The sequence below is a fragment of the Paramisgurnus dabryanus genome, chromosome 15 (assembly GCF_030506205.2).
Source record: "Paramisgurnus dabryanus chromosome 15, PD_genome_1.1, whole genome shotgun sequence".
Taxonomy (NCBI): domain Eukaryota; kingdom Metazoa; phylum Chordata; class Actinopteri; order Cypriniformes; family Cobitidae; genus Paramisgurnus; species Paramisgurnus dabryanus.
In genome coordinates this window covers 22,253,974-22,281,165 of record NC_133351.1, presented here as the reverse complement: position 1 = coordinate 22,281,165, position 27,192 = coordinate 22,253,974, and the positions used below count along the sequence as shown (strand labels likewise).

The 27,192-nt window shown below is 37.5% G+C and overlaps 1 protein-coding gene and 4 pseudogenes across 5 annotated transcripts in view; all 5 read left to right on the top strand.

The window, feature by feature from the left end:
- LOC135731053 (UDP-glucuronosyltransferase-like) overlaps positions 1-26,960 on the top strand; it is a 51,886-nt gene extending 24,926 nt beyond the window's left edge. The window contains exons 1-5 of one of the 5 annotated variants that reach the window (XM_065249013.2): positions 13,942-14,834; positions 23,327-23,458; positions 25,824-25,911; positions 26,092-26,311; positions 26,591-26,960. In XM_065249013.2, the coding sequence (XP_065105085.1) occupies positions 13,992-14,834; positions 23,327-23,458; positions 25,824-25,911; positions 26,092-26,311; positions 26,591-26,870 (1,563 nt within the window). In that variant the 5' untranslated portion in view covers positions 13,942-13,991 and the 3' untranslated portion in view covers positions 26,871-26,960. Of the gene's footprint in view, positions 1-13,941; positions 14,835-16,327; positions 17,186-18,733; positions 19,592-22,057; positions 22,934-23,326; positions 23,459-25,823; positions 25,912-26,091; positions 26,312-26,590 lie in introns of those variants that run through there. The other 4 variants (XM_065249012.2, XM_065249014.2, XM_065249010.2 and 1 more) reach the window with 4 other exon arrangements.
- On the top strand, positions 1,844-3,434 carry LOC135731069 (UDP-glucuronosyltransferase 1A6 pseudogene; annotated as a pseudogene).
- On the top strand, positions 3,619-4,403 carry LOC135731073 (UDP-glucuronosyltransferase 1-2 pseudogene; annotated as a pseudogene).
- Positions 5,745-6,703, top strand: LOC135731070 (UDP-glucuronosyltransferase 1-2 pseudogene; annotated as a pseudogene).
- On the top strand, positions 9,045-10,699 carry LOC135731062 (UDP-glucuronosyltransferase 1A1 pseudogene; annotated as a pseudogene).
- Positions 26,961-27,192: the final 232 nt, after the last annotated feature.

Sequence of the window (27,192 nt, the reverse complement as noted above, 5' to 3'; positions counted from 1 at the left end):
TCCAAGAAATAAGATTTAAGTTGGAAACTAGGGATGCACCGATACCGATACTGGTATTTTCTAAAGTACTCGTACTCGTTAAAAGTCCCCCGATACCAGGGATCGATACCACGGTCTGAGAAATGTCTATATGTTTGAGCGGCGTGTAAGGGGTTAATGCCTCTTGTGTTGTCCAAAGAGGCAGAGTTTACAACAAACTGGAAAACTAGTCCCTTGTTTTTTTGTTAAATTATATGACTAAAGCTGTTACCTGTAAATTTAAATCATGTTTTTTTATTAAGTACTCGGTATCGGTATCGGCAAGTACTGAAATGCAAGTACTCGTACTCGTACTCGTATTCCAAAAAAGTGGTATCGGTGCATCCCTATTGGAAACGATAAATCGCATCACCGTTTACTTTGGGATTTGCTAAACATAGTTTGATAGTTGGCTGGACGTTGATTCGATGGAGCTGTATAGGTTTAATAATATATAAAGAGTTTTAGAAAGGCAGTAAGGCATAGTGCAGTTTCACCTATGGTAAAGTTGACATCTGCCACAGTGAGATAAGTTGCCATTAATTATTTTCTATCCCAGCACCCTTTGTAATATATCAGCTGATTTTAGTCTTTTAGATGGAGCAAATTAATGAATGCATATATTTGCCAATCTTAAGAACAATAATGATTATAAAGAAAATCATAAAAACTGCACTGACATCAGCATTTAAATCTTATTTTTTCATATCTGTTTTAAATTTCATGTTTCTCTTTTTAAAACAGCTGCTATGAAGAAATATTAAGACTTAAAACTATGTATGTTTTACACATTGGTTAAAGTCTTAAGTTTGATCAGTGGAGGGTCCACATTTTTTATACACTATGATAATTCTTTATGTGTGCTTCACATTTTAGTCCGGTAGGTGGAAAAGTTTCACCATAATTAGTGCCTGGTTAAACTATGACTATGTCAATTACTCTGCAGTAAATGATAGGTGAGATCTGATTTTAATGCCAACATAATTTTTCTTTTTTACTAGTTTCAAAACAACTAGTGTAGCAATGTGTCAGTTAATTTTATAAGTGGATATGCTCTGTAAATTATTTACAGAATGCTTAAAAGTTCAAATATGCTGTATGAGAATTACATGTTGTTTTATTGCGTTTTCATTTTTTACTTTTATTTCACCAACAAAGTGTATTTTATTTTGACACTTTTTTGTATGCTTTTGATTACAGAGCTTTTTGATTGATAGCCGTTTTGTTAAATTAACTCAGAAAATGTTTATATAACCCAACAAAGGTTACAACCCAGTAATTTTGGGTTGAAACAACCCAGCGGCCTGGGCTCATCGCTTTTTGACCCAATGCTGGGCTACAAACAACCCAGAATTTTGTAGATTGTAATATTTGTAATATTTTGCCAAGTCTCTTTAAATTCTTCTCAAAGCTGTGTTTCAGTTTAAACTCCAAGCATAACTACATAACATGCATACAATATTTTCTATACATTTAAATAATATACTACAATTGCTACATTTGGAAAATATGTTTGAATAAATGGTGAAGACCTTTGGCCACCACACAAATTATTGTACTCCTAATTCCCCCCCCCCAAAAAAAACTTTCTATACGTGCCTGACAGAGAGTTGATGTTTCTTCATCCAGGAAGATATGTCTAAAGCAAGCAGAGATTCGAGCAAAACAACCTTTATCTTTAAAAGTGTAAGCAATCTTTAATCCAGCGCATGTACAATAGAGTTTACCTCAATTTTTGAACTTTTAAAAGTTTCAACCTTACAAAATGTAACATTCGTTTATTTTGTGGACACACACTGTTATCTATTAACAGAATGCTGATAAGTTTGAGGGTCCGCATAAGAAGCGCAAGTTGAACCTGTGCGGTAATAGTGTGTGGACATCATACTTATTCATATTCAACTGTTGACTTCTTTCACACCACTGATAGAATGACTATCATACGGTTGCTCGTGAGTCTTTTACTCTTTGGTTCATCTGAAGCTGGGAAGCTGTTGGTTATTCCGTCAGATGGCAGCCATTGGCTTGGGATGAAGCCTATTGTGGAAGAGCTGGGGAGGAGAGGGAATGAGGTGGTGGTGGTCATCCCAGATGCAAGTCTGAGTATGGGTCCATCAGATCACACCACCACTCTTTCTTATCCAGTGCCTTACAGCAATACTGAACTAGAAGAGAATTTAGCAGGCAACGTAGACAGTATTATGAGTATTGATATATCTACAGACCTGGCCAGGTTTCAGACATACTTCTTCACACTGGATATTCTACAAACATTTACAGTGAAGAATGCAGAGAGTCTGCTTTTCAACAAGGACCTGATGAAGAAACTGAAAGACTACAACTTTGATGCCATTCTCACCGATCCATTTGAGCCTCTTGGAGTTATTGTTGGTGAATATCTCTCCATTCCAGCTATTTACATGCAAATAAATCATCCATGTGGGGTCGACACTCTTGCCGGTCAATCCCCAAGTCCACCGTCCTATGTTCCTAAACTTTTTACTCAATTTACTGACCACATGAGTTTTTGGCAAAGAAGTGTGAACCTGGTGAGGACTCTGCTGCAACCCATGGCTTGTGATTATTTATTTACTCAAGCAGATGAGATTGCCTCACGTTTACTTCAAAGAAAATCATCCATTGTAGAAATCATGAGCCGTGCTGCTCTTTGGTTTATGCGATTCGACTTTGCCTTTGAATTTTCACGGCCAGTGATGCCCAACATGATCATGATTGGAGGGATGGCAACCAAGAAATTAAAACCTTTGTCACAAGTAAGCTATCATTGTAAATTTTACATGCTATAGTTCCACTGCAGAATTATAAGTGTTGCAACTTTGCCTTTGCCATTACACAACTGTTCACTGTCATTGCAATTTAAAGCAAATACCCAATACTACAATTGGCAATAAGTTAAGAATTCTGTCTTGTTACAGAAGACATTCAAGAGCAGACTCGTTTAGTTTTACTCCTCATTTTGTAAGTTGCTTTGGATGAAAGATTATCTTACAATATTTCCGCAATTGTTCAGCGTTCCAAAGCAGCTTCACATGAAATAGAATTAAAGAAAACAAAGAAAACACAGAAAACTAAAAAACGACAAAACATCCGGGCGCGCTTTTGTCATTAAGATGCGATTGTTTTGAAAAAAGCAGGAAGTAAAGCTCTCTCTTAACACTTGAACCCACCGTAATGATAAGTCTGTGTTTTTTATTCGTAGTCGTTTGGTGCGCGATAACAGACAGCCCTCTCACATGTCATCATATTGCTTAGTTGATCTGTCACGTGTGCAGCTTGGACATTCACGTAACCCCACTGCTCGCATCAAAAGGTTTTTACGGAGGCAGATGAAGGTGAGTGGTCGCGCAACTGACGTCTTCACCTTTTGAATCGCGCTCAGGCGCAACTGCGCTCACACCACAGCCTTCCGCGCCTGAGCCCAACGCGCTCCGGCCCACCTCTGCAACCCGGCCGCGGCGCGATTAACCAATCCGCGCCCGGGCGTGGATCAGAGCGATCACACTAGTCAGTCAAACTAGGCTTTGGGGGTCAAATGCGCCCGAGTGCGGTTTGGTTTGGAGAGTGTGAGTGCGCCCTTACACTAAAGCTGAAGTTGAAGAGGACTTAACAAATCAATTAAACACTATTCTAAGTATTGATATGTCTACAGATCTGGCCAGGTTTCGAACATTTTTCATCTCTGGATCTTCTACAAAAAGGTTCATAGTGGGGAGCGCAGAGAGCCTACTTTTCAACAAGGACCTGATGAAGAAACTGAAAGACTACAACTTTGACGCTATTCTCACCGATCCATTTGAGCCTGTTGGAGTTATTGTTGGTGAATATCTCTCCATTCCAGCTTTTTATATGCAAATAAACCTTCTTTGTGGGGTCGACACTCTTGCCAGTCAATGCCCAAGTCCACTTTCTTATGTTCCTCAACCTTAAACTCATTTTACAAATAACATGAGTTTTTGGCAAAGAAGTGTGAATCTGGTAAGGACTCTGCAACCCATGGCTTGTCGATATTTATTTACTCATGAAGATAAGATTGCCTCACGTGTACTTAAGAGAAAAACCTCTGTGGTGGAGATCATGAGCCATGCTACTCTCTGGTTTATGCGATTCGACTTTGCCTTTGAATTTCCACGCCCAGTGTTGCCCAACATGATCATAATTGGAGGGATGGCAGCCAAGAAATTAAAACCTTTGTCACAAGCAATCCATCATGGTAAATTTTACATACTATAGTTCAACTGCAGAATTATTAGTGATGTAACTCTGCCTTTGCCATAACATAATTTTTCCACGGTCATTGACAGTGAAAATTGTAAGCAAATAGCAGAGAGACCACAACAGCCAACAGGTTAAGAATTCTGTCCTGTCCTGTCTTGTTTTCAGTATAAATATCTCAAAAATCTTAAATCAAGATATATTTTCTTTATGAGCAAAATGACCTAATACAAAAATCTATTTTTTAGAACAAAAATATACAATTTAAGTCAATTTGTGCTTAAACAAGCAAAATCAAAAAATATTTTTTTTCTTAGGTAATTTTGCTGATCAAGAAAATACATCTTGATTTAAGAATTTTTTGATATTTCTGCTAAAAACAAGACAAAATTCTCAGAAAGAAAGTAATTTTTGCTGTGTAGGCTATATCAGCAAAGTGCATGCTCACCTTTGTTAAAGGTGCAACAAAATGCATTGAAATAATCTGTTTAATTTATATCTACATAGAAGGCATGTGGTTTATGAAGTGCAAAAAATATCCAGAGATGGTTTTACAACCCTAGGATACGCCTTTATTATGAAATGGTTTATTATTACCTTATTTGGAGGGGTCATAAATAATAATGTTGAGCTCTGCTCTGATTGGCTGTTTCTCAGTGCAGTTCAGTTCAGTAGCTCTATGTGTAAGTAAACAGCCCTCATGTTTGAGCATGTATCTGACAAAGATGCAGAATTTGAGGAATAATCCATTGTTTGGAGATTAGAAAAGTACGTTTTTGAGTGGTACGTTTGTGTTTTTAGCATAAACCATTTACTAGCATATAGCGCTAACTCAACAGTCACAATTTTTTTATTAGGCATTGTAACAACATTGTACTTAATTTAATATAGAATTTAATGTTGGGGCGTACATCACGACTGTAACGTCACAGTTGGTGTTATGTTGAGATTGGCCTGTGTTTGAGGCTCACGATATGTCATTACCATGTACAGAACTCTTATTTTTCATCTATGCTAATACATTTTTACATGCTATGGCAGCTTTAAGGTTTATTATGTGATCCTGGGTACATATTTTGACATTTTTTCTAACAGTGTACAGAGGATATCTTGATCTGTGCAAATGTATATCTACTCTCAGAGATTAAAGTTCAAGGCTGCTTATATATACAGTATGAACTATTTCTATATATGCAACTTTATCTTTTTTTTACGAATGCCATTACAAAGCATTTACATTTTTTTCCATGTGAAAATTTTAATGTTTTGCAGTACCCAATTATGCAGTTTAAAACGTTCGCCCCTAATGGTTGCTTCAACCACCTTATATAGATAAAGTCCCACCCAGCTGTAATTGTCTCCACCTCAACTGAATATAAGCCAGACTCATGTAAAGATATGGAGAACTTTAAGCTACATTACCTGCGTGTTTAGTATCGGCCTTGATCTCCTCCATCCGGACCTTTGAGATATTTTTTTACACCACTGATAGAATGACTATCGTACGGTTGCTTGTGAGTCTCTTACTCTTTTGTTCAGTTGAAGCTGGGAAGCTGTTGGTTATTCCTTCAGATGGCAGCCATTGGCTTGGAATGAAGCCTATTGTGGAAGAACTGGGGAGGAGAGGGAATGAGGTGGTGGTGGTCATCCCAGAAGCAAGTCTGAGTATGGGTCCATCAGATCACACCACCACTCTTTCTTATCAAGTGCCTTACACTAAAGCTGAACTAGAAGGGAACTTAGCGGCTGATTTAAACAATATTCTGAGTAGGGATGTGTCTACAGACCTGGCCAGATTTCAGACATTTGTCTTCACACTGGATTTTCTACAAACATTTACAGTGAGGAGCGCAGAGAGTCTGCTTTTCAACAAGGACCTGATGAAGAAACTGAAAGACTACAACTTTGATGCCATTCTCACCGATCCATTTGAGCCTGTCGGAGTTATTGTTGGTGAATATCTCTCCATTCCAGCTATTTACATGCAAATAAATCATCCATGTGGGGTCGACACTCTTGCCGGTCAATGCCCAAGTCCACCCTCCTTTGTTCCTAAACTTTTTACTCAATTTACTGACCACATGAGTTTTTGGCAAAGAAGTGTGAACCTGGTAAGGACTCTGCTGCAACCCATGGCTTGTGATTATTTATTTACTCAAGCAGATGAGATTGCCTCACGTTTACTTCAAAGAAAATCATCCATTGTAGAAATCATGAGCCGTGCTGCTCTTTGGTTTATGCGATTCGACTTTGCCTTTGAATTTTCACGGCCAGTGATGCCCAACATGATCATGATTGGAGGGATGGCAACCAAGAAATTAAAACCTTTGTCACAAGTAAGCCATCATTGTAAATTTTACATGCTGTAGTTCCACTGCAGAATTATAAGTGCTGCAACTTTGACTTTGCCATTACACAATTGTTCCACGGTCATTGCCATTTAAAGCAAATACCCAAGACTACAATTGGCAATAAGTCAAGAATTCTGTCTTGTTACAGAAGACATTCAAGAGCAGACTCGTTTAGTTTTACTCCTTATTTTGTAAGTTGCTTTGGATGAAAGATTATCTTACAATATTTTCACTTACAATATCTGTTCATTGTATAAGTGGACAGATACGCTCTGTTAATTATTTACAGAATGAAGAAAATAGTTTAAGTGTGCTGCATGAGCTCTGGATATTGTTTTACTATTATTTGTTTTGTTTGTTTTACTTTATTTCTATATGGCAAGAGATAAACAATGCAATTTTGGTGTTTAATTATGTGTTTAACTCATATATCAAAACTTAACAGTACTAAACTGCAAACTGCAGAAATTCTTTTAAAGTTAGTCTACTTTGAATTGTGGTACTTTGGTATCTTTTTTGGCCACACCCTTAATCTCATTCAGCTGTTGACTTCTTTCACACCACTGATAGAATGACTATTGTACGGTTGCTCGTGAGTCTTTTACTCTTTGGTTCATCTGAAGCTGGGAAGCTGTTGGTTATTCCTTCTGATGGCAACCATTGGCTTGGGATGAAGCCTATTGTGGAAGAGCTGGGGAGGAGAGGGAATGAGGTGGTGGTGGTCATCCCAGATGCAAGTCTGAGTATGGGTCCATCAGATCACACCACCACTCTTTCTTATCCAGTGCCTTACACTAAAGCTGAAGTTGAAGAGGACTTAACAAATCAATTAAACACTATTCTGAGTATTGATATGTCTTCAGATCTGGTCAGTTTTCAAACATTGTTCATCTCACTGGATCTTCTTCAAAGGTTCATTGTGAGGAGCGCAGAGAGCCTGCTTCATGAGCCGTGCTGCCCTCTGGTTTATGCGATTTGCCTTTGCCTTTGAATTTCCAAGGCCAGTGTTGCCCAACATGATCATGATTGGAGGAATATTAGTCAAGAAATTATAACCTTTGTCACAAGCAGTCCATCATGGTAAATTTTACATACTATAGTTCCACTGCAGAATTATTAGTGATGTAACTCTGCCTTCGCCAAAACACAATTTTTCCACGGTCATTGACAGTGAAAATTGTAAGCAAATGGCAGAGAGACCACAATAGCCAACAAGTGTTCTTGTTTTCAGTAGAAATATCTCAAAAATCTTAAATCAAGATGTATTTTATTTATGAGCAAAATGACCTAAAACAAAAATCTATTTTTTAGAAAAAAAATATACAATTTAAGTCAATTTGTGTTTAAAACAAGCAAAAATATCTGCCAATAGGCTGAGAATGAATTTCTTGAATTTAATGTTTAAGAAAAAGTAAACTAAACACTGTAAAAAAATTCCGTAGAAATTGCAGCTGGGTTGCCGGTAATTTACCGTAGATTTAAATTTATGTTTTTAACTGGCAACATTTTGTTCAAAGTTAAATGAACATTAAACATTTATAAGTCTTTGTCTTTATAGAGTAAAACTAAAAAAACAGCATCAAGCAAAACATTCTGGGAAACAAAATCTGAAGCAAAAAACAGAAAAAGGTTGATGATGACTTCTGGTTCCCAGAATGCTTTGCATGAGGCTGTTATTGTATAGTTTTATTCTGTAAAGACAAGTACTTGTTAATATTTAAAATTGATTGAACTTTGAACAAATTCTTGCCAGTAAATAACATAAATGTAAATCTACGGTAAATTACCGGCAACCCAGCTGCAATAACATTGTAATTTCTACGGATTTTTTTTACAGTGAAGATTTTTGTCCCACCCCATTAAATTGTATATTTTTGGTTTAAAATCTAGATTTTTTTTCTTAGGTAATTTTGCAGATCAAGAAAATTCATCTTGATTTAAGAATTGTTAGATATTTCTACTGAAAACAAGACAAAATACTCAGAAAGAAAGTAATTTTTGCTGTGTAGGGTACTGTAACAGCAAAGTGCATGCTCACCTTTGTTAAAGGTGCAACATAATGCATTGAAATAATATGTTTAATTGATATCTACATAGAAGGCATGTGGTTTATAAAGTGCAAAAAAATATCCAGAGATGGTTTTACAACCCTAGGATACGCCTTTATTATGAAATGGTTTATTATTACCTTATTTGGAAAGGTCATGAATAATAATGTTGAGTTCTGCTCAGATTGGCTGTTTCTCAGTGCAGTTCAGTTCAGTAGCTCTATGTGTAGGTAAACAGCCCTCATGTTTAAGCATGTTTCTTGACGAAGATACAGATTTTCAGGAATAATCCATTGTTTGGAGATTAGAAATGTACGTTTCTGAGTGGTACTGTTTGTGTTTTTTCAGTATGGACCTGGACCTGCAAAACGTAACTGTAATGTCAATAGTAGAACTGTAGCTTAAAGGTAGCGTAAAGCATTTACTAGCATATAGCGCTAACTCAACAGTCACAATTTTTTATTTGGCATTGTAACAACATTGTACTTAATTTAATATAGAATTTAATGTTGGGGCGTAACAGTCTGTGTTGTGTTGAGATTGGCCTGTTTTCCAGCTGTCTTTTGCATGCACAAGGTTTACATAAGAAGGAGGAAACAATTGTTTTTGAGGCTCACGATATGTCATTACCATGCACAGATCTTTTATTTTTCATCTATGCAAATACATGTTTACATGCTATGGCAACTTTAAGGGTTAATATGTGATCCTGGGTACAGACATTTTCTCTAACAGTGTACAGAGGATATCTTTATCTGTGCAAATGTCAAATCTACTCTCAGAGATTAAAGTACAAGGCTGCTTATACAGTATGAACTATAACTACATATGCAACTTTATCTATTTCTCACGAATGGCATTATAAAGCATTTCCATTTTTTCCATTTGAAAATGTTAATGTTTTGCGGTACACAATTATGCAGTTTAAAACGTTCGCCCCCATTGGTTGCTTAACCACCTTATATAGAGTCATTTTAATACAAGTTATAAAGTTCCACCCAGCTGTAATTGTCTCCACCTCTACTGAATATAAGCCAGACTCATGTAGAGATATGGAGAACTTTAAGCTACTTTACCTGGTTGTTTAGTATCGCCTTGATCTCCTCCAGCCAGACCTGTGAAATCTTTCTTCACACCACTGATAGAATGACTATCATACGGTTGCTCGTGAGTCTCTTACTCTTTTGTTCAGTTGAAGCTGGGAAGCTGTTGGTTATTCCTTCAGATGGCAGTCACTGGCTTGGGATGAAGCCTATTGTGGAAGAACTGGGGAGGAGAGGGAATGAGGTGGTGGTGGTCATCCCAGATGCAAGTCTGAGTATGGGTCCATCAGATCACACCACCACTCTTTCTTATCCAGTGCCTTACACCAAAGCTGAATTAAGTGAGCAGTTAGAAGGCAATATAACCACAATTCTGAACATTGATCTTTCTTCAAACCTGTCCAAGTTCCTGTGGTTCTTCCACCAAATTATGTTTTTTCAGAAGTTCTTAGGAAGAAACGCAGAGGACCTGCTGTTTGATGATAACTTGATGAAGAAACTGCAAGACTACAACTTTGACGCTATTCTCACAGACCCGTTTAAACCTGTCGGAGTTATTGTTGGTGAATATCTCTCAATTCCAGCTATTTATATGCAAATAAACCTTCCTTGTGGTGCTGACACTCTTGCCAGCCAATGCCCAAGTCCACCCTCCTATGTTCCCCAGCGTAACACCCACTTTACAGACCATATGAATTTTGGGCAGAGGTGTGTGAACTTGATAAGAAGTCTCCTGCAGCACACAGCCTGTAAAGTTTTGCATGCTAATGCGGATGAGATTGCCACACGTTTACTTTGCCGAAAAGCATCAGTGATGGAGATCATGAGCCGTGCTGCTCTCTGGTTAATGCGATTCGACTTTGCGTTTGAATTTCCACGACCAGTGATGCCCAACATGATCATGATTGGAGGGATGGCAGCCAAGAAACCGAAACCTTTATCACAAGTAAGGTCTTCAAAAACAATCCATGCTATAGTTCAACTTATTGGTGCTGTAGCTGTTTGACACAAACATCTGTTTTTTATTGATTACTGTCTGTCAATATCATGGTCTGTGAAAATATTGCAAAGAGGCCACAATTCACAATAACATGAGAATGTTGTAGTGCTACAGTATCTTTCTATGGGATGGGGGTCCCAGCTAATCTGTATGTTGTGATTGGCCTGAATACCTCTGATGTCAGCTGGAAATGTGACGCTCCTTACCTTGTTTTGAAGATACGCTCCCAATGCAATATTGACAGGAGTTAATATTGTCTTTAGTACCTTATGAAACGAGTCAAAACTGATCCAGAAAATGCAGATGACTACAATCCGTGTTTCCAAGAAAAGAGATTTACATTGGAGACGATAACTCGCATCATTGTTTATTTTGAGATTTGTAGATTTTGCATATCGTTAACATGTACTAACAAATACACCAAAGAAAATGTAAAATCATGAATCAGATAATAGTTGCACTTTGATATAAAACATGCTAAACATTGTTTGATAGTTGGCAGGACGTTGATTCGATGGAGCTGTATAGGTTTAATAATAAAAAGAGTTTATCTCCGGGCAGTAAGGCAAAGTGCAACTTCATCTATGGTACAGTTGACATCTGCCACAGTGAGATAAGTAAGATGCATTAATGATTTCCTATCTCAGCACCCTTTGTAATATATCAGCTGATTTGAGTCTTTTAGATGGAGCAAATTAATGAATGCATATATTTGCCAATCTTAAAATCAATAATGATTATAAAGAAAAAACTGCACTGACATCGGCATTTAAATCTTATTTTTTTCATTTTCCTTTTAAATTTCATGTTTCTCTTTTCAAAATGACCTTAAAACTGTATGTTTTACATATTGGTTAAAGTCTTAAGTTTGATCAGTGGAGGGTTCACATCTTTTTATACACTGTGATAAATCTTTATTGCCTTAAGGTTTTAAAGTGTAATCAAATTGACTGTGCAAGTCATTTAACTTACTATTTTAAATTTGTTCTACACTTTATCTTATTAGATTAAGCAATTTAAACTTGTTTTCATGCTTTGTGTAACTAATAAATTTAAGTTAAAATTGCTTAACCTGACAAGTTAAAGTATAGTCAAAACTTAAACTTGCACAGTCAATTTGATTAAACGTAACAATTTAGGAAACCTAGCTAAGATTTTTTACAGTGTACATATATTCACATTTTCAAATGTTTTAGCTTATTCATTTATTTAAAGTAATACTTTCGTTCAAGTTCTGTCATTAATAACATTGTGTTGTTTTAAACTCCATAAAAGACAGCCTGACATTTAAGCAAATTTACAGTAACATTATGGAAGGAGACATTGTTAATATAGGTAGGTCGGTAGGTGGAAAAGTTTCACCATAATTAGTGCCTAGTTAAACTATGACTATGTCAATTACTCGGCAGTAAATGATAGGTGAGATCTGATTTTAATGCCAACATTATTTTTCTTTTTTACTAGTTTCAAAACAACTAGTGTAGCAATGTGTCAGTTAATTTTATAAGTGGATATGCTCTGTAAATTAGGGGTGGGAATCGCTTGGACCCTCATGAATCGATTCAGAATCGATTCTTAGGGTCCCGATTCGATTCAGAATCGATTCTTGACGTACTAATTTGCATATCTGTGACGTCATTACGTCGCATTTGCTTTCAAAGCCAGGTTAATGTTTGCGCTTTTGCTAGTCTCTGAACTGTCATATACTGTACTTTAATGCAACCAGGGATAAATAATGTCATTCTTATATACATACATGTCCTGTTTCTGTTGTAAGACATTAAAACCAGTAAAAATATTAATTTAACGTGACATATTAATACTATATGTTAACCGGCATTAACTTCCACGAACGTTAAGCGTCTAATCATCATCATTATACACAGTGATTGGCAGTATTACTGTATTTATATAATGCAGCGCACCCAGCGACTGAATAACAAACTATGTGCATATTTTTACAGAAGTATATTCATGTTATATCTAAACATTCAGCGGATGGTTTAGGCAGGGGTGTCCAATACGTCGATTGCAAAGGCAATGCCGGTAGATCGCACAACTGCTGCTCCACTCGCACAATTGTCATTATGGTCTTTTGGAGTAATTGTGAAACATGCAGGTCTTTTTGAGTTGCTGCGCCTTTCTTCTCAAATGTGTTTTGCCAGGCCACTGCAGCTCAGTCGTCTTTAACTTCCAAAATTCACATGGATGCGCATTCTTGCCTCACGCAGTTGCTGATTCACACGCACGGTGTGTGTGAGCGAGCAAACGAGAGGGAGAGAGAGGCAGCGTAGCGCTGATTTGTATGCTTCTGATACTGTTAGTTTCACTAAACCGCATCTCCGCTATTTTAGCGACATGTTCTCAAGGATTTTTTTTAAAACTCCTCAAAAAGAATCGAGTAATGGTGACAGCCCTAAATTCAATGTAGAGATATATGCAGTATAGTCCTACAAGCATTTAAAGTGTTCTTTCTCTTCTGCTCTTGTAAGCTCCGCTATGCGCTCTTGCAGGGCGCGCTCTCTTAAGTTGTCCGTGTGCATCACCGCTCCCCCAGTTGAGTTCCGCCTTTTGGTTCTGATTACGTGACGTTATTTTGCAAACTAACATTTAAAAATCGATTCTTGACATTTGTGAATCGATTCAGAATCGGCCCACGTCCGAATCGCGATTCATCTAAGAATCGATTTTTTTGCCCACCCCTACTGTAAATTATTTACAGAATGCTTAAAAGTTCAAATATGCTGTATGAGAATTACATGTTGTTTTACTGCATTTTTATTTGTAACATTTATTTTTATTAAGGCAAGTGAAAAAATGCTTTTTGCCACTTTTTTGTATGCTTTTGATTACAGAGCTTTTTGATTGCAAAGTTTAGAGAAAAAAAATGGGTAAATTATATGAAAATAAAAATTATGTTATATTTGTATTTTAATAACTGACATTTGACCTGCATCAAAAATCATCCATATGCAATACACTTTCATCAGTAATGGCCTGGAAATGATGTCAGGAGGACATATTTGCATAAACCTTTATCTTTAAAAGTGTAAGCAATCTTTAATCCAGCGCATGTACAATATAGAGAGTTTACCTCAATTTTTGAACTTTTAAAAGTTTCAACCTTACAAAATGTAACTTTCGTTTATTTTGTGGACACACTCTGTTATCTATTAACAGAATGCTGATAAGTTTGAGGGTCCGCATAAGAAGCGCAAGTTGAACCTGTGCGGTAATAGTGTGTGGACATCATACTTATTCATATTCAACTGTTGACTTCTTTCACACCACTGATAGAATGACTATCATACTGTTGCTCGTGAGTCTCTTACTTTTTGATTCAGTTGAAGCTGGGAAGCTGTTGGTTTTTCCGTACGATGGCAGTCACTGGCTTGGAATGAAGCCTATTGTGGAAGAGCTGGGGAGGAGAGGGAATGAGGTGGTGGTGGTCATCCCAGATGCAAGTCTGAGTATGGGTCCATCAGATCACACCACCACTCTTTCTTATCCAGTGCCTTACACTAAAGCTGAGCTAGAAGAGAATGTAGCAGGCAAAGTAGACACTCTTCTAAGTATTGATATATCTACAGACCTGGCCAGGTTTCAGACATACTTCTTCACACTGGATATTCTACAAACATTTACAGTGAAGAATGCAGAGAGTCTGCTTTTCAACAAGGACCTGATGAAGAAACTGAAAGACTACAACTTTGATGCCATTCTCACCGATCCATTTGAGCCTGTTGGAGTTATTGTTGGTGAATATCTCTCCATTCCAGCTATTTACATGCAAATAAATCATCCATGTGTGGTCGACACTCTTGCCGGTCAATGCCCAAGTCCACCCTCCTATGTTCCTCAATTTTTTACTCAATTTACTGACCACATGAGTTTTTGGCAAAGAAGTGTGAACCTGGTAAGGACTCTGCTGCAACCCATGGCTTGTGATTATTTATTTACTCAAGCAGATGAGATTGCCTCACGTTTACTTCAAAGAAAATCATCCATTGTAGAAATCATGAGCCGTGCTGCTCTCTGGTTAATGCGATTCGACTTTGCCTTTGAATTTTCACGGCCAGTGATGCCCAACATGATCATGATTGGAGGGATGGCAACCAAGAAATTAAAACCTTTGTCACAAGTAAGCCATCATTGTAAATTTTACATGCTATAGTTCCACTGCAGAATTATAAGTGCTGCAACTCTGCCTTTCCCATTACACAATTGTTCCACGGTCATTGCCATTTAAAGCAAATACCCAAGACTACAAGAAAAGGTTTGTACTCTAAAAATACTTGTTTTGTAACAAACAGGAGATAAAGAATTTACAAACAGCTCTCCGCACATTTCAGCACTAGGACAGCGTCATTATTTTCTTTTAAGCATTGCTTAAAATTGTTTCTCATCTCACCATATCCATAGGTACAGAGTAATCATATACAATAAATCCGTGAGGTAGCATTTAAAAAAAAACATTTAAAAACAGATGCATTTGTTTAAAGCAAAGCATTTATTTACTTACCAGGCTGCAGGTGAAGCAGCTCTTTGCGCCTTCTAACATCTCATAATTAGTCCTCATTTATGTCCAAGAGACTAATAATCTTTTACATTCAATCCTTTAATCTTTCATATTTAAAAGCGTTTTTGTGCTACTGTGCATTCATGTATGTGATAAGCAAACCCGCGTTGTCGTCCCGTTTATAGGTGTATATTACTAATGCGCTCTTTAAATAACAGAAAACATATTGCGGCATTGACTTTAGACTTTAGATCAGGTTTTTGTTGGTCAATGGCGTAGTCTATTTTAGTTGCCCCAAAATAGCAACGCGCCAACAATGTGCCAGAACACACCTCGTTTTCAGACCAGAACGCCCATGGGCGCAAAAGGGGGCGCAAATGCATTTGCTATTTAAACAATGTGGCGCTAAACGTGAAAATGATAATTGCGCAGGGTGGAAACTAGCAAAAGACACTTGCGCCGCGCATTCCGCTGCATTGCGTCGGGTGTAAGATAGAGCCCAGTATATTAAAAGTGCATTTTAGTTCATATTCAGGGTGTCTCAAAATAGCACAAATAAGTAAACTTAGATAAACTTAAGAACATCTTTAAAAGTACTAAACTTTTTTGTATATAAACTACAAAATTAGTGTGTGACAATAGAGCACTAAGTACATTATGGAAGTATACTACTTTTTCACCTGGGATGATCCTAAACCCTAAAAAGTAATCCTCAAACCAGCAATCATACCATAGAGGGTGTTTGTCTGAAATTTTGATCTCTTAAATGTTAGTGTTTATATAAATAATCCCCAGCAAATGAAATATCTGGTCATTGTATAAGTGGACAGATACGCTCTGTTAATTATTTACAGAATGAAGAAAGTAGTTTAAGTGTGCTGCATGAGCTCTGGATGTTGTTTTACTATTATTTGTTTTGTTTGTTTTACTTTATTTCTATATTCTATAATGGCAAGAGATAAACAATGCAATTTTGGTGTTTAATGGTGTCTAACATGCAAGCTGCAAACTGCAGAAATTCTTTTGACAAAGTCCACTTTGAAATGTGATACTTTAACCTTTTTGGTAACTTTGTTTGCACGTCACACCCTTAACCTCATTCAGTTCTTTCACACCACTGCTAGTACAGTATGATTATCGTACGGTTGCTTGTGAGTCTTTTACTCTTTGGTGAATTTGAAGCTGGGAAGCTGTTGGTTATTCCTTCTGATGGCAGCCATTGGCTCGGGATGAAGCCTATTGTGGAAGAGCTGGGGAGGAGAGGGAATGAGGTGGTGGTGGTCATCCCAGATGCAAGTCTGAGTATGGGTCCATCAGATCACACCACCACTCTTTCTTATCCAGTGCCTTACACTAAAGCTGAAGTTGAAGAGGACTTAACAAATCAATTAAACACTATTCTAAGTATTGATATGTCTACAGATCTGGCCAGGTTTCGAACATTTTTCATCTCACTGGATCTTCTACAAAGGTTCATAGTGAGGAGCGCAGAGAGCCTACTTTTCAACAAGGACCTGATGAAGAAACTGAAAGACTACAACTTTGACGCTATTCTCACAGACCCGTTTGAACCTGTTGGAGTTATTGTTGGTGAATATCTCTCCATTCCAGCTATTTATATGCAAATAAACCTTCCTTGTGGCGTTGACACTCTTGCCAGTCAATGCCCAAGTCCACTTTCTTATGTTCCTCAACCTTTAACTCATTTTATAAATAACATGAGTTTTTGGCAAAGAAGTGTGAACCTGGTAAGGACTCTGCTGCAACCCATGGCTTGTGGATATTTATTTACTCATGCAGATGAGATTGCCTCACGTGTACTTAAGAGAAAAACCTCTGTGGTGGAGATCATGAGCCGTGCTGCTCTCTGGTTTATGCGTTTTGACTTTGCCTTTGAATTTTCACGGCCAATGATGCCCAACATGATCATGATTGGAGGGATGGCAGCCAAGAAATTAAAACCTTTGTCACAAGTAAGCCATTGTGGTAAATTTTACATACTATAGTTCAACTTCAGAATTATAAGTGATGTAACTCTGCCTTTGCCATAACACAATTTTTCCACGTTTATTAACAGTGAAAATAGTAAGCAAATGGCAGAGAGACCACAATAGCCAACAAGTTAAGAATTCTGTTTTGTCCTGTTGCTTGTTCTTACTACTCATTTTGTTTGGATGAAAGAGTCAGTTTAACGATTCCCCTCCCCAAAAATGAAACAACAATGTCAATTTTACACAAAGTGCAAGCACTGTGATTGGTCTAGCGCTGTGACTGGTCTGCCAGAACCCCTTTCTCAGGTCAAAAAAGTTTGCACTATATAGCATCACATTTCATCATGCACCTTTCGTCTTACAATGCTAGGGTGGTATGGCACAGTCGCTCAGGGTTAGCACTGTTGCCTCACACAAGCAGGTCCCCAGTTTAAGCCCTGGCTAGGTCAGGTGGTCTTTTTTGTGGAATTTGCATGTTTGATATTTTTGCTAGCTGAAGAATATTTGAGATAACCTCTCTCCCTTAATCTGATACGTAATCCTCAAACCAGCAAACATACCATAGAGAGTGTTTTTCTGAACTTTTGATCTCTAAAATGATAGTGTTTCCATAAATAAACATAAGCAAATTATGTTTCTGGTCTTTGTATAAGTCGACCCGCTCTGTTAATTATTTACATAATGCAGAAAGTTTACGTGTGTTGCATGAGCAGTGCATGTAATTTTACTGTTGATTTGTTTTACTTTGTTTTCTCTTGCTATTATAGAACATCAAAATAATGTTATTTTGGTGTTTAATTATGCGTTTTATTCAAATATCAATACTTGTGCGACAAACTGGTAGGTAATATGATAAACCATTCGAATTTTGTGAACTGGTAGAGATGTTGGACTGATGTTGGAAACTACAGTGCTAAATGGGCATGCTGTTTCTGTGTGAGAGGAGCGTGCAAGCAGCTCATCAGCTGCTTATTGTGCTCGTGGTTGTGGCATTTTTACCACTTTGTTGGCCTTAAATACTTATATGCATCAAAATTCCCACCTTTGCAAGTATATAAACTTGACCATTTAGTCGTAAGAGAAAGTAAACAGTTGAAAAAGAAACCGCATGTGTAACAGTATCCGCACTTTGGTCTTAAAGGGGAAGTTACCTAATTTTGCTCCTGTCTGTCATTCATGTTAATCAAATAGCATTGAGAGAAAATCTCTCTTGACTAAATAACTTTTCTACCTTAAATCATATACATTAAGAATTAGGAAAATTATATGGTATTAAATTAGTAACATAAAAACCTTATTAAAAGAAAAAGAAAACTTTACTGTGATACATTTTGATATCATGATATAAAAAGAATCCTAGCATATTATAAGATTTTGGTCATATCGCCCACCCCTATAAATACTTTGTACTAACATGCAAACTGCAGAAACTCTTTGGACATAGTCCACTTTGAATTGTGGTACTTTAACCTGTATGGTAACGTTGTGTGCACATCACACCCTTAACCTCATTCAGCTGTTGACTTCTTTCACACTACTGATAGAATGACTATCGTACGGTTGCTTGTGAGTCTTTTACTCTTTTGTTCATCTGAAGCTGGGAAGCTGTTGGTTATTCCGTCAGATGGCAGTCACTGGCTTGGGATGAAGCCTTTTGTGGAAGAGCTGGGGAGGAGAGGAAATCAGGTGGTGGTGGTCATCCCAGATGCAAGTCTGAGTATGGGTCCATCAGATCACACCACCACTCTTTCTTATCCAGTGCCTTACACTAAAGCTGAGCTAGAAGGGAACTTAGCGGCAGATTTAAACAATATTCTGAGCACTGATGTGTCTACAGACCTGGCCAGATTTCAGACATTTGTCTTCACACTGGATTTTCTACGAACGTTTACAGTGAGGAGCGCAGAGAGTCTGCTTTTCAACAAGGACCTGATGAAGAATCTGAAAGACTACAACTTTGACGCTATTCTCACAGACCCGTTTGAGCCTGTTGGAGTTATTGTTGGTGAATATCTCTCCATTCCAGCTATTTACATGCAAATAAATCATCCATGTGGGGTCGACACTCTTGCCGGTCAATGCCCAACTCCAGCCTCCTATGTTCCTCAACCTTTTACTCAATTTACCGACCACATGTCTTTTTGGCAAAGAAGTGTGAACCTGGTATACACTTTGCTGCAACCCATGGCTTGTGGATCTATATTTACTCAAGCAGATGAGATTGCTTCACGTTTACTTCAAAGAAAATCATCCATGGTAGAGATCATGAGCCGTGCTGCTCTCTGGTTTATGCGATTCGACTTTGCATTGGAATTCCCACGTCCAGTGATGCCCAACATGATCATGATTGGAGCCACACTTAGCCAGAAACCAAATCCTCTGTCAGAAGTGAGTCTTTATAAATAAATTCTTAATGCCTGCGTATATTTCACTTTTTGTGAGTGACAATTTTCGTCATCAGGATAGTATGCACCAGCCTGGTCTCACTGTTAATACGTAGTATTAATACATAACTTTCGAAAACACAAAACATACTTTTTATATTAAATTGCAGTGTTCAATGTAGACGTATTTGCAACATTTAATCGTAGCATTATTACATTTTTACAGCTACAAAACGTAAAACATTTGCAAAACTTTCATACCATAAAGATTGCTGTATAATTTCAGTTTAACAATTTTATTGATAATGTTACCCTTACGCTACCCCAAACCCTTTTTATACAAAACATTTTTAAATACATAATGTATTTTTTATATTATGCACCTTAATTGAGAGAAATGTGTAGGAAAATTTTAGTACTAATAGTAACATATAGCATTAAAAAGATAGCTTAAGCCGCTAGTACAGTACTACTCCTAAACCTACCCAAAACAGTTTATTAAAATCATGTACTGTTAGAAGTAAAAACCGTAGTAGACATACAATTGTAATCACAATAACTTATGTTTTGCGAAATTTCAAGAACCAATGAGCGTTTGATATCACTGCCGTAAAGCATTGTGTCATAAAGCTTGAGGTGCAATATTTAAATGCATAACGAACGCGAGATTTGACGTTTATGGTCGCTGCTGAGAACTAGAATCAAGTTTGCTGGATAAAGGGAACAAATTTTGATCTGTTCCTCACAATCGTATGCATTTTAAATGTGGATTAAAGTGAATGAATAAAATTAATATCTTTTGTGAATTTATGTATGTTGTGGTGTAATTATTATTGCATAGGAGAAAACGCCTTTGGTGTGCTATGGCAAAATTCATAATATTTATGAATAGGAATATGTACAAATTTGTACATCTATAAAGCTGTTAATATGTGAATAATTAACGTATTAGTCCTGTCAACAATACAGGAGTATGTAGTGTGTAGGCCAGGAGAGGTTTTGCAAGGTTCTGTACCTGTACGACTGAAATATACTTTGCAAGGCTGTGCATATGACTGTGCAGGTAGGCTCACTAACACGTAAGAAAATGAAGTATACTTGGGCCTTTACACAATTACATGATACAAGTGCTTCGGACGATACACCTTATTTTTAATCTCTGTGATTAATTTGGAATAAAAATAACCAATAAGTGTGCAGGAGATAGCAGAGTTATATTTCTAGTAAGTCAAGTCCCAATACTGGATATCCCAAGTTATACCTGAGAGGAAAACTTATAAAGACTGAAAAAAGCTAAATTGCTTTGGTATTGTTGTTGTAGCTTTTCTGTTGTGTTCAAATCAGATTGAGAGATTTTTGGTAATCTTAATAGATACATGTGTATCTCGTCCTCAATGATTAAATGAACTAAATATTAGTGCTGGGAAAAGATTAATCGCGATTAATCACATGCAAAATAAAAGTGATTTTTTTGTGTGCTCTGTGTAATTATTATGCGTGTATTCATGTGTGTATTTAAGAAACATTAACATGTGTTTATATATTTATGTATATTTTTATATATATTTATGTATATTTTTATATAATCTGTATTATATATAAAATAAAATAAAAATATATAAATGTAAAAATCTAAAATGACTATATGTATGTGTGTGTGGTTGAATATACATAATAATTACACACAGTGAGTACACACACACATTTTATGCCAAAAAACTTTTATTTTGAAAACTTTTTATTTTTTATTTCCCAGCACTACAAAATATATGTAAAAATTATGTTTTTCATGAATTCATATTTTTAAACAGAAAGCAAAAGGCTTTCAGACTACATTTTTATCAAACACATGCGCAATCGTTTTATTTATGTATGCCTTTATCTGATTGTCAGCTCTTTTGTCCAACATAAAGCAACCTTCACAACATTTCCTGCAAAGGAATCAAAGCAACTGCAAAAAAGACTCAGCAAGCAAAAGGCATGTGTAAATCACGTGCTTATAAGTCATTATCTAAGCATTTCATTCATTCAGAACCCTCTGTAAGAGTTTATGAGTTGCGTGACAGCCATGTGTTTGCGAGCACTTTGAGCTATTCCTATACTACTGCAATGCCACAGTGACTTGCAGAATTGTTTTCACCTCTATATGCCTATTTTGAAACAACTTTAACCTACTATTTATGGCTTTTCCAAACAATTGCGTGTTTAAAAAATATTAACCTGAAGCAGACACTTGCTCCTCTTTACCTTTGTGTTGAGAAAGTAATCTACAGATAACTCTTATGACAGTTCGTGCAGTTAATTTGAAAATATTAACTTGTAGGGTGACAATTCATTTTTTAGGTCTGTGCCTATTATGTGACATTGAAGGTTATGCAATCCACCCATGTTCACTTGCCCCTTAGTCTAGTTTTAAGGCCACTCCTCTTTTAAAATCATTACTAGTCCATTGCCAGTGCTTTCCATTGTGTTCACCTCTTGAGACATGGGAAGAGCACTGAGTATTTCTGCCTGGCTGAGTATAGCCTGGCTATGCTGCTTCTCCTCGGAGACCGTGCAGGCTGGAAAAGTTCTTGTCATACCGATGGATGGCAGCCATTGGCTTAGCATGAAGATCCTGGTGGAGGAGTTATCTCAGCGGGGTCATGAAATGGTGGTCCTGATACCTGAGACCAGTATACTGATTAGGGGTACTGGTAATTACATCACTAAGAGTCATCCTGTGCCGTACACCAGTGCCCAGTTAAACTTTAACTTGGACAACATAAGGAAGATGGCATTCGAGAAGCCCCCGGATTTCATGAGTGTTTTTACCAATGTGGCGAAATTGATTGAATTCACCAACTTGCAGGTGAAAGGATGTGAGATGCTGCTGTACAATGAGACCCTGATGAAAAGTTTGAGAGAGATTGGCTTTGATGCTTTGCTCACAGATCCTTTCCTGCCATGTGGCAGCATCATCTCTCAAAACTTTTCAATTCCCGCCGTTTACTTCTTACGCGGGATTCCCTGTCGACTGGATGACGCGGCTGGTAAATGCCCCACTCCTCCATCTTTTGTCCCACGGTTCTTCACCGGTAATTCAGATAAGATGACTTTCCATCAGAGAATACACAACATGATTATGACAATCGTTGAATCTTTTCTCTGCACGAAGCTTTTTGCAAGCTCTGATGAACTGGCCAGTAGATATCTACAGAAAGACACTACCTACAAAGAGCTTTTAAGTCACGGTGCAGTCTGGCTTCTAAGGTACGACTTTACCTTCGAGTACCCCAGACCCTTAATGCCTAACATGGTCCAAATAGGGGGCATTAACTGTGCTAAAAGAGGTCCTTTATCTAAGGTAAGCTATTAATGTTGAATGACATGAACTTTAGTTTTTTGTGGTCAGGTTCACAAAATGAACATTTTTGACATTGTCATACCGGTCTGTTAAGTACACATATGGGGTAAATGACTCTTACTTATAGAGTAAAGGTGATACTGAACCAGTCGTTTCAAACAGTGCAGCTGTGTATATTTATGTGTTAAAATGTCAACTACACACATCAGACCAGTAATGTCCAACAGGACAAATCATTGCAGCATGTTGCTTTAGGAGATTTGGTGGACCGGATAGCTGTTTCTGTGTGTGCATAAAAAAAGAGCATGAACTGATTGAACTGAACACGTGGAGTTAAAAGTGAGAAGATATGTTGTACTCTGTGCCTAACCCTGCTGTCTATCTTTTGTGCAGGAGCTGGAAGAGTTTGTGAATGGATCTGGAGAACATGGTTTTGTTGTCTTCACTCTGGGCTCCATGGTTTCACAGTTACCTGAAGCTAAAGCCAGTGTGTTCTTTGAGGCATTTGGGCAGATACCTCAGAGGGTAAGTAAAGATACTAAAATATTAAATATTAATACTAAGATATTAAAAGATAAGGGTAGAGCAAGGGTTAGATAAAGAAATATAACAATGTTAACAGTATACATGCTAAAATATTTATATTAATTGCATTTTTATTCAAGTATACTATATATGTCGTATAAAGGAGGACAGCAGTGGCGGCTCGTGATGTGTTCGGAGTGTCATGTGTGTTGCTCGTGTTTTCAAAATATGTGTTTGTTGTGTCATGTGAACCATGTGCATCATGTGTTTTGTCAAAATAAGAGCCTGCTGCACACGCGTCAAAACTGTTTACCATAAAAGAGACTCTCACGTTCACAAAATACACCCAAGACATTCCCATAACATTACACGCTGATTACGCATGAGATTATGCGAGTATCTGGCAAACGCGAACCTCTCTTATCAAAAACCCTTTAGACATATCTGCAGCATGCCATTATTTTGACAAGACACGTGATTCACATAGGTTTACACACATATTTTGAAATTATGAACCACACACACCTGAGGGGCTACATACATGTTGTGACGAACTTCCATTGAGCGCCCTCGAAAAAGTTGTCAACGGCCGCCACTGGAGGACAGAACCCAACTGCAGACAGGTCTTAACAAAAGACTTAAAACAGAAAATACCCTTGAGGGGGGGCAAACAAAGGCAATAATACAAATAAATAAAACATGACATATGACACTTATGGTGCATTTACACCAAACCGCGTTTCAGGCGTTGAAATCGCGTCTAACGCGCCTAGTGTGCAAGCTGTTTGCTTGAACAGTTTGAATGCGTTCGCGCATGTAGAGCGGAGTAGACGCGCGGAAAAAGCAAGCATTTGACGCGCGTCAGATGCAACATCCGCTTCTTGTGGGAGGGGCAAGTGCTATGCGGTTGTCTGTTTGCAGGATGGCTGATGTTGATTGTGCATTTATCAAGAGAGTTACCAGTTTGTATTTGGTAACCTTACTATAGGGTGAAAATAAACAGCGCGGGTTAATAAACGTCACGTGACTCAAAAGTGAAATGTGTATTACAACTTACCAGGTTGCCCAATGTCCTCACTGACACTCTTCCAAGCGAGGTCCTTTTTATTCCTGTCTCCTCTATAGAAATAAGAACTTGTGTCGTATAGCTTCGGGTGACTGCTTACGGACAATATCAAGCGTTGGTTGAATGAGTGACTCATGGCGGGGCTGCCACCACAGCAGCAAGCAGGCTCCTGATTGGTTAACGCGGCACAAAATTCGCCATTTACAAGTACCGCGGACAAGGCTCAATTCGCGCTAGCTAGACGCGCGAATGAGGCGGAAGCGCGTCTTCTGCGCCAAACGCCTCGTCCGTGCCGCGGGACCTCCAGACGCGCGTCATCGCATCTTCATATTGACTTAACATTGAAATCACTCGCGCTTCACGCCTCTACCGCGGTTGGTGTAAACGCAGCATAAGCTGGGCAGCTGAGACAAGAACACACAACAACATCAAAAGACGCACAATGATCCAGCACAAGACAGCAGATACAACTGGCATTAAATAAGAGAGAACTAAACTAGGGAATGAGGGAAGACAGGTGTAGGGAGTAAACTAATGATGAATAATTAACAAAGAAACAAGCGGTGGGGTCTTTAGACAGGAGAGCACGAAGCACGCATAACACAAAACACAGGCCAGGTGACTATCCACACGAACACAAGACAACAATACGCGGGCTTTCATGACCCTGTCACTAGAAACAAGACTAAACATATAGATGGCTGACAGGATATGTGTGTATGTCATGGGAGGCTAAACATGAAATAAATATGTAAAATCTGAAAATTAGTGCTGGGAAAAGATTAATCGCGATTGATCACATTCAAAATAAAATATTTTTTTGCATAATATATGTGTGTGTTGTGTGTAATTATTATGTATATATAAATACACACAAATTCATGTATGTATTTAAGAAACATTAACATGTGTATATATTTATTTATATTTTTATATATCCTATATTATATATACATTTTTTAAAAAGTATATATAAATGTAAAAATCTGAAAAGACTATATGTATATATGTGTGGTTAAATTTACATAAAAATTACACTCAGTAAACACACATATTATGCAAAAAATCACTTTTATTTTGAATGTGATTAATCACGATTAATCTTTTCCCAGTACTACGAAAATATTAAGTCATAATGCTTTATGCTTATTTTAAGAGACTCTTCTGTTGACTTCATAGAATGTAACTGATCCAGTAAGAGACCTTTATGAAAACGTAATCACATGCTAAAGATTACAGTATGACATAACATTTTGTGATGATCTGGATATCATTAACCTCTATAGTTCTCATTGGTAGGTGCTATGGAGGTACACTGGACCAGTGCCTGAAAATGCCCCAAAGAACGTCAAACTGATGAAGTGGCTACCACAAAATGATCTTTTAGGTATATTTATGTTCTTTAAACCTCCTGGAAGATACGTGGTTTAAAAAAAAATGTATAAGAGAATTTTTTTTCATGGTTGGGAATGTGCTTGAATTATCATGCACGATCTAATTCACTACAGAATCAGTTGATAATACACTAGCTGCTCATAATAACCTAATCATGTTGTTTTGAATATAGGCCATCCTAAGGTTAAAGCTTTTATTACACATGGTGGATCACATGGAATCTATGAGGGCATCTGTAACGGGGTGCCAATGGTGATGCTTCCACTGTTTGGAGACCAGGGTGATAATGTCCAACGCTTAGTGTCTCGAGGAGTTGCAGAAGGCCTGAGCATCTTTGATTTGACCTCAGAAAAACTGCTGGTGGCACTGAGGAAGGTCATCAATGACAAAAGGTTAGCTACTGAATAACACAACTTACAGTTTTGCATTGGTTTTGATTCATGCAACTTTAGTATTTTTGTATCAGTTTTTGTGTAACCTGGCAATGGAACATCTGAACTTTGTGTTGTGTAGCTACAGGAAAACTGTAATATTGTAAATTATGAAACTACAAAATCATGTTGATCTGCAGTAACAAATTAATAACCAAGCAAGGAAATTTGTACTGGTCTTGGCTGTAAGAATTGTAAGGCATACAGTACTAATAACATTCTTTATATCTCACTCCACAGCTACAAGGAGAAGATGACAAAGCTTTCAGCTGTCCATAGAGACCGTCCTATTGAGCCACTGGACCTTGCTGTGTTTTGGACTGAGTTTGTTATGAGGCACAAAGGGGCGGACCATCTCAGACCTGCTGCCCATGAGTTGAACTGGATACAGTACCATAGTCTGGATGTTATCGGCTTCCTCGTTCTCATTGTAGTGACTATTATCTTTGTAACTGTCAAAAGTTGCAAGTTCTGTTGTAGGAAGTGTTTTGGGAAGACTCATAAAAAGAAGAAGGAGTAGATACATGATGGGGTTAAAAGTGTGTGGATTTATTTTTCAGTGTTTTGTATTATTAATACCTCTGTGTCTTGGATAAAACCTCACAAAACCTCTAGGACTCCAGTTCATGTGCATTAAAAATCTTAAAGGGCAAATATTATGCAAAATCCACTGTTATAGAAATGTGTATGAACACATCAACCCTAATCCCCATTAAACAAAAGCAGTGTCAGACATGCTGTTTTGATTCTCTTGTTAATGTGACATCACACACAAACAAAGTCCTGCCCACAGCCACTGACTGACTGGATAATTTTACCTAAAAGCTTTTCTAAATATGTTT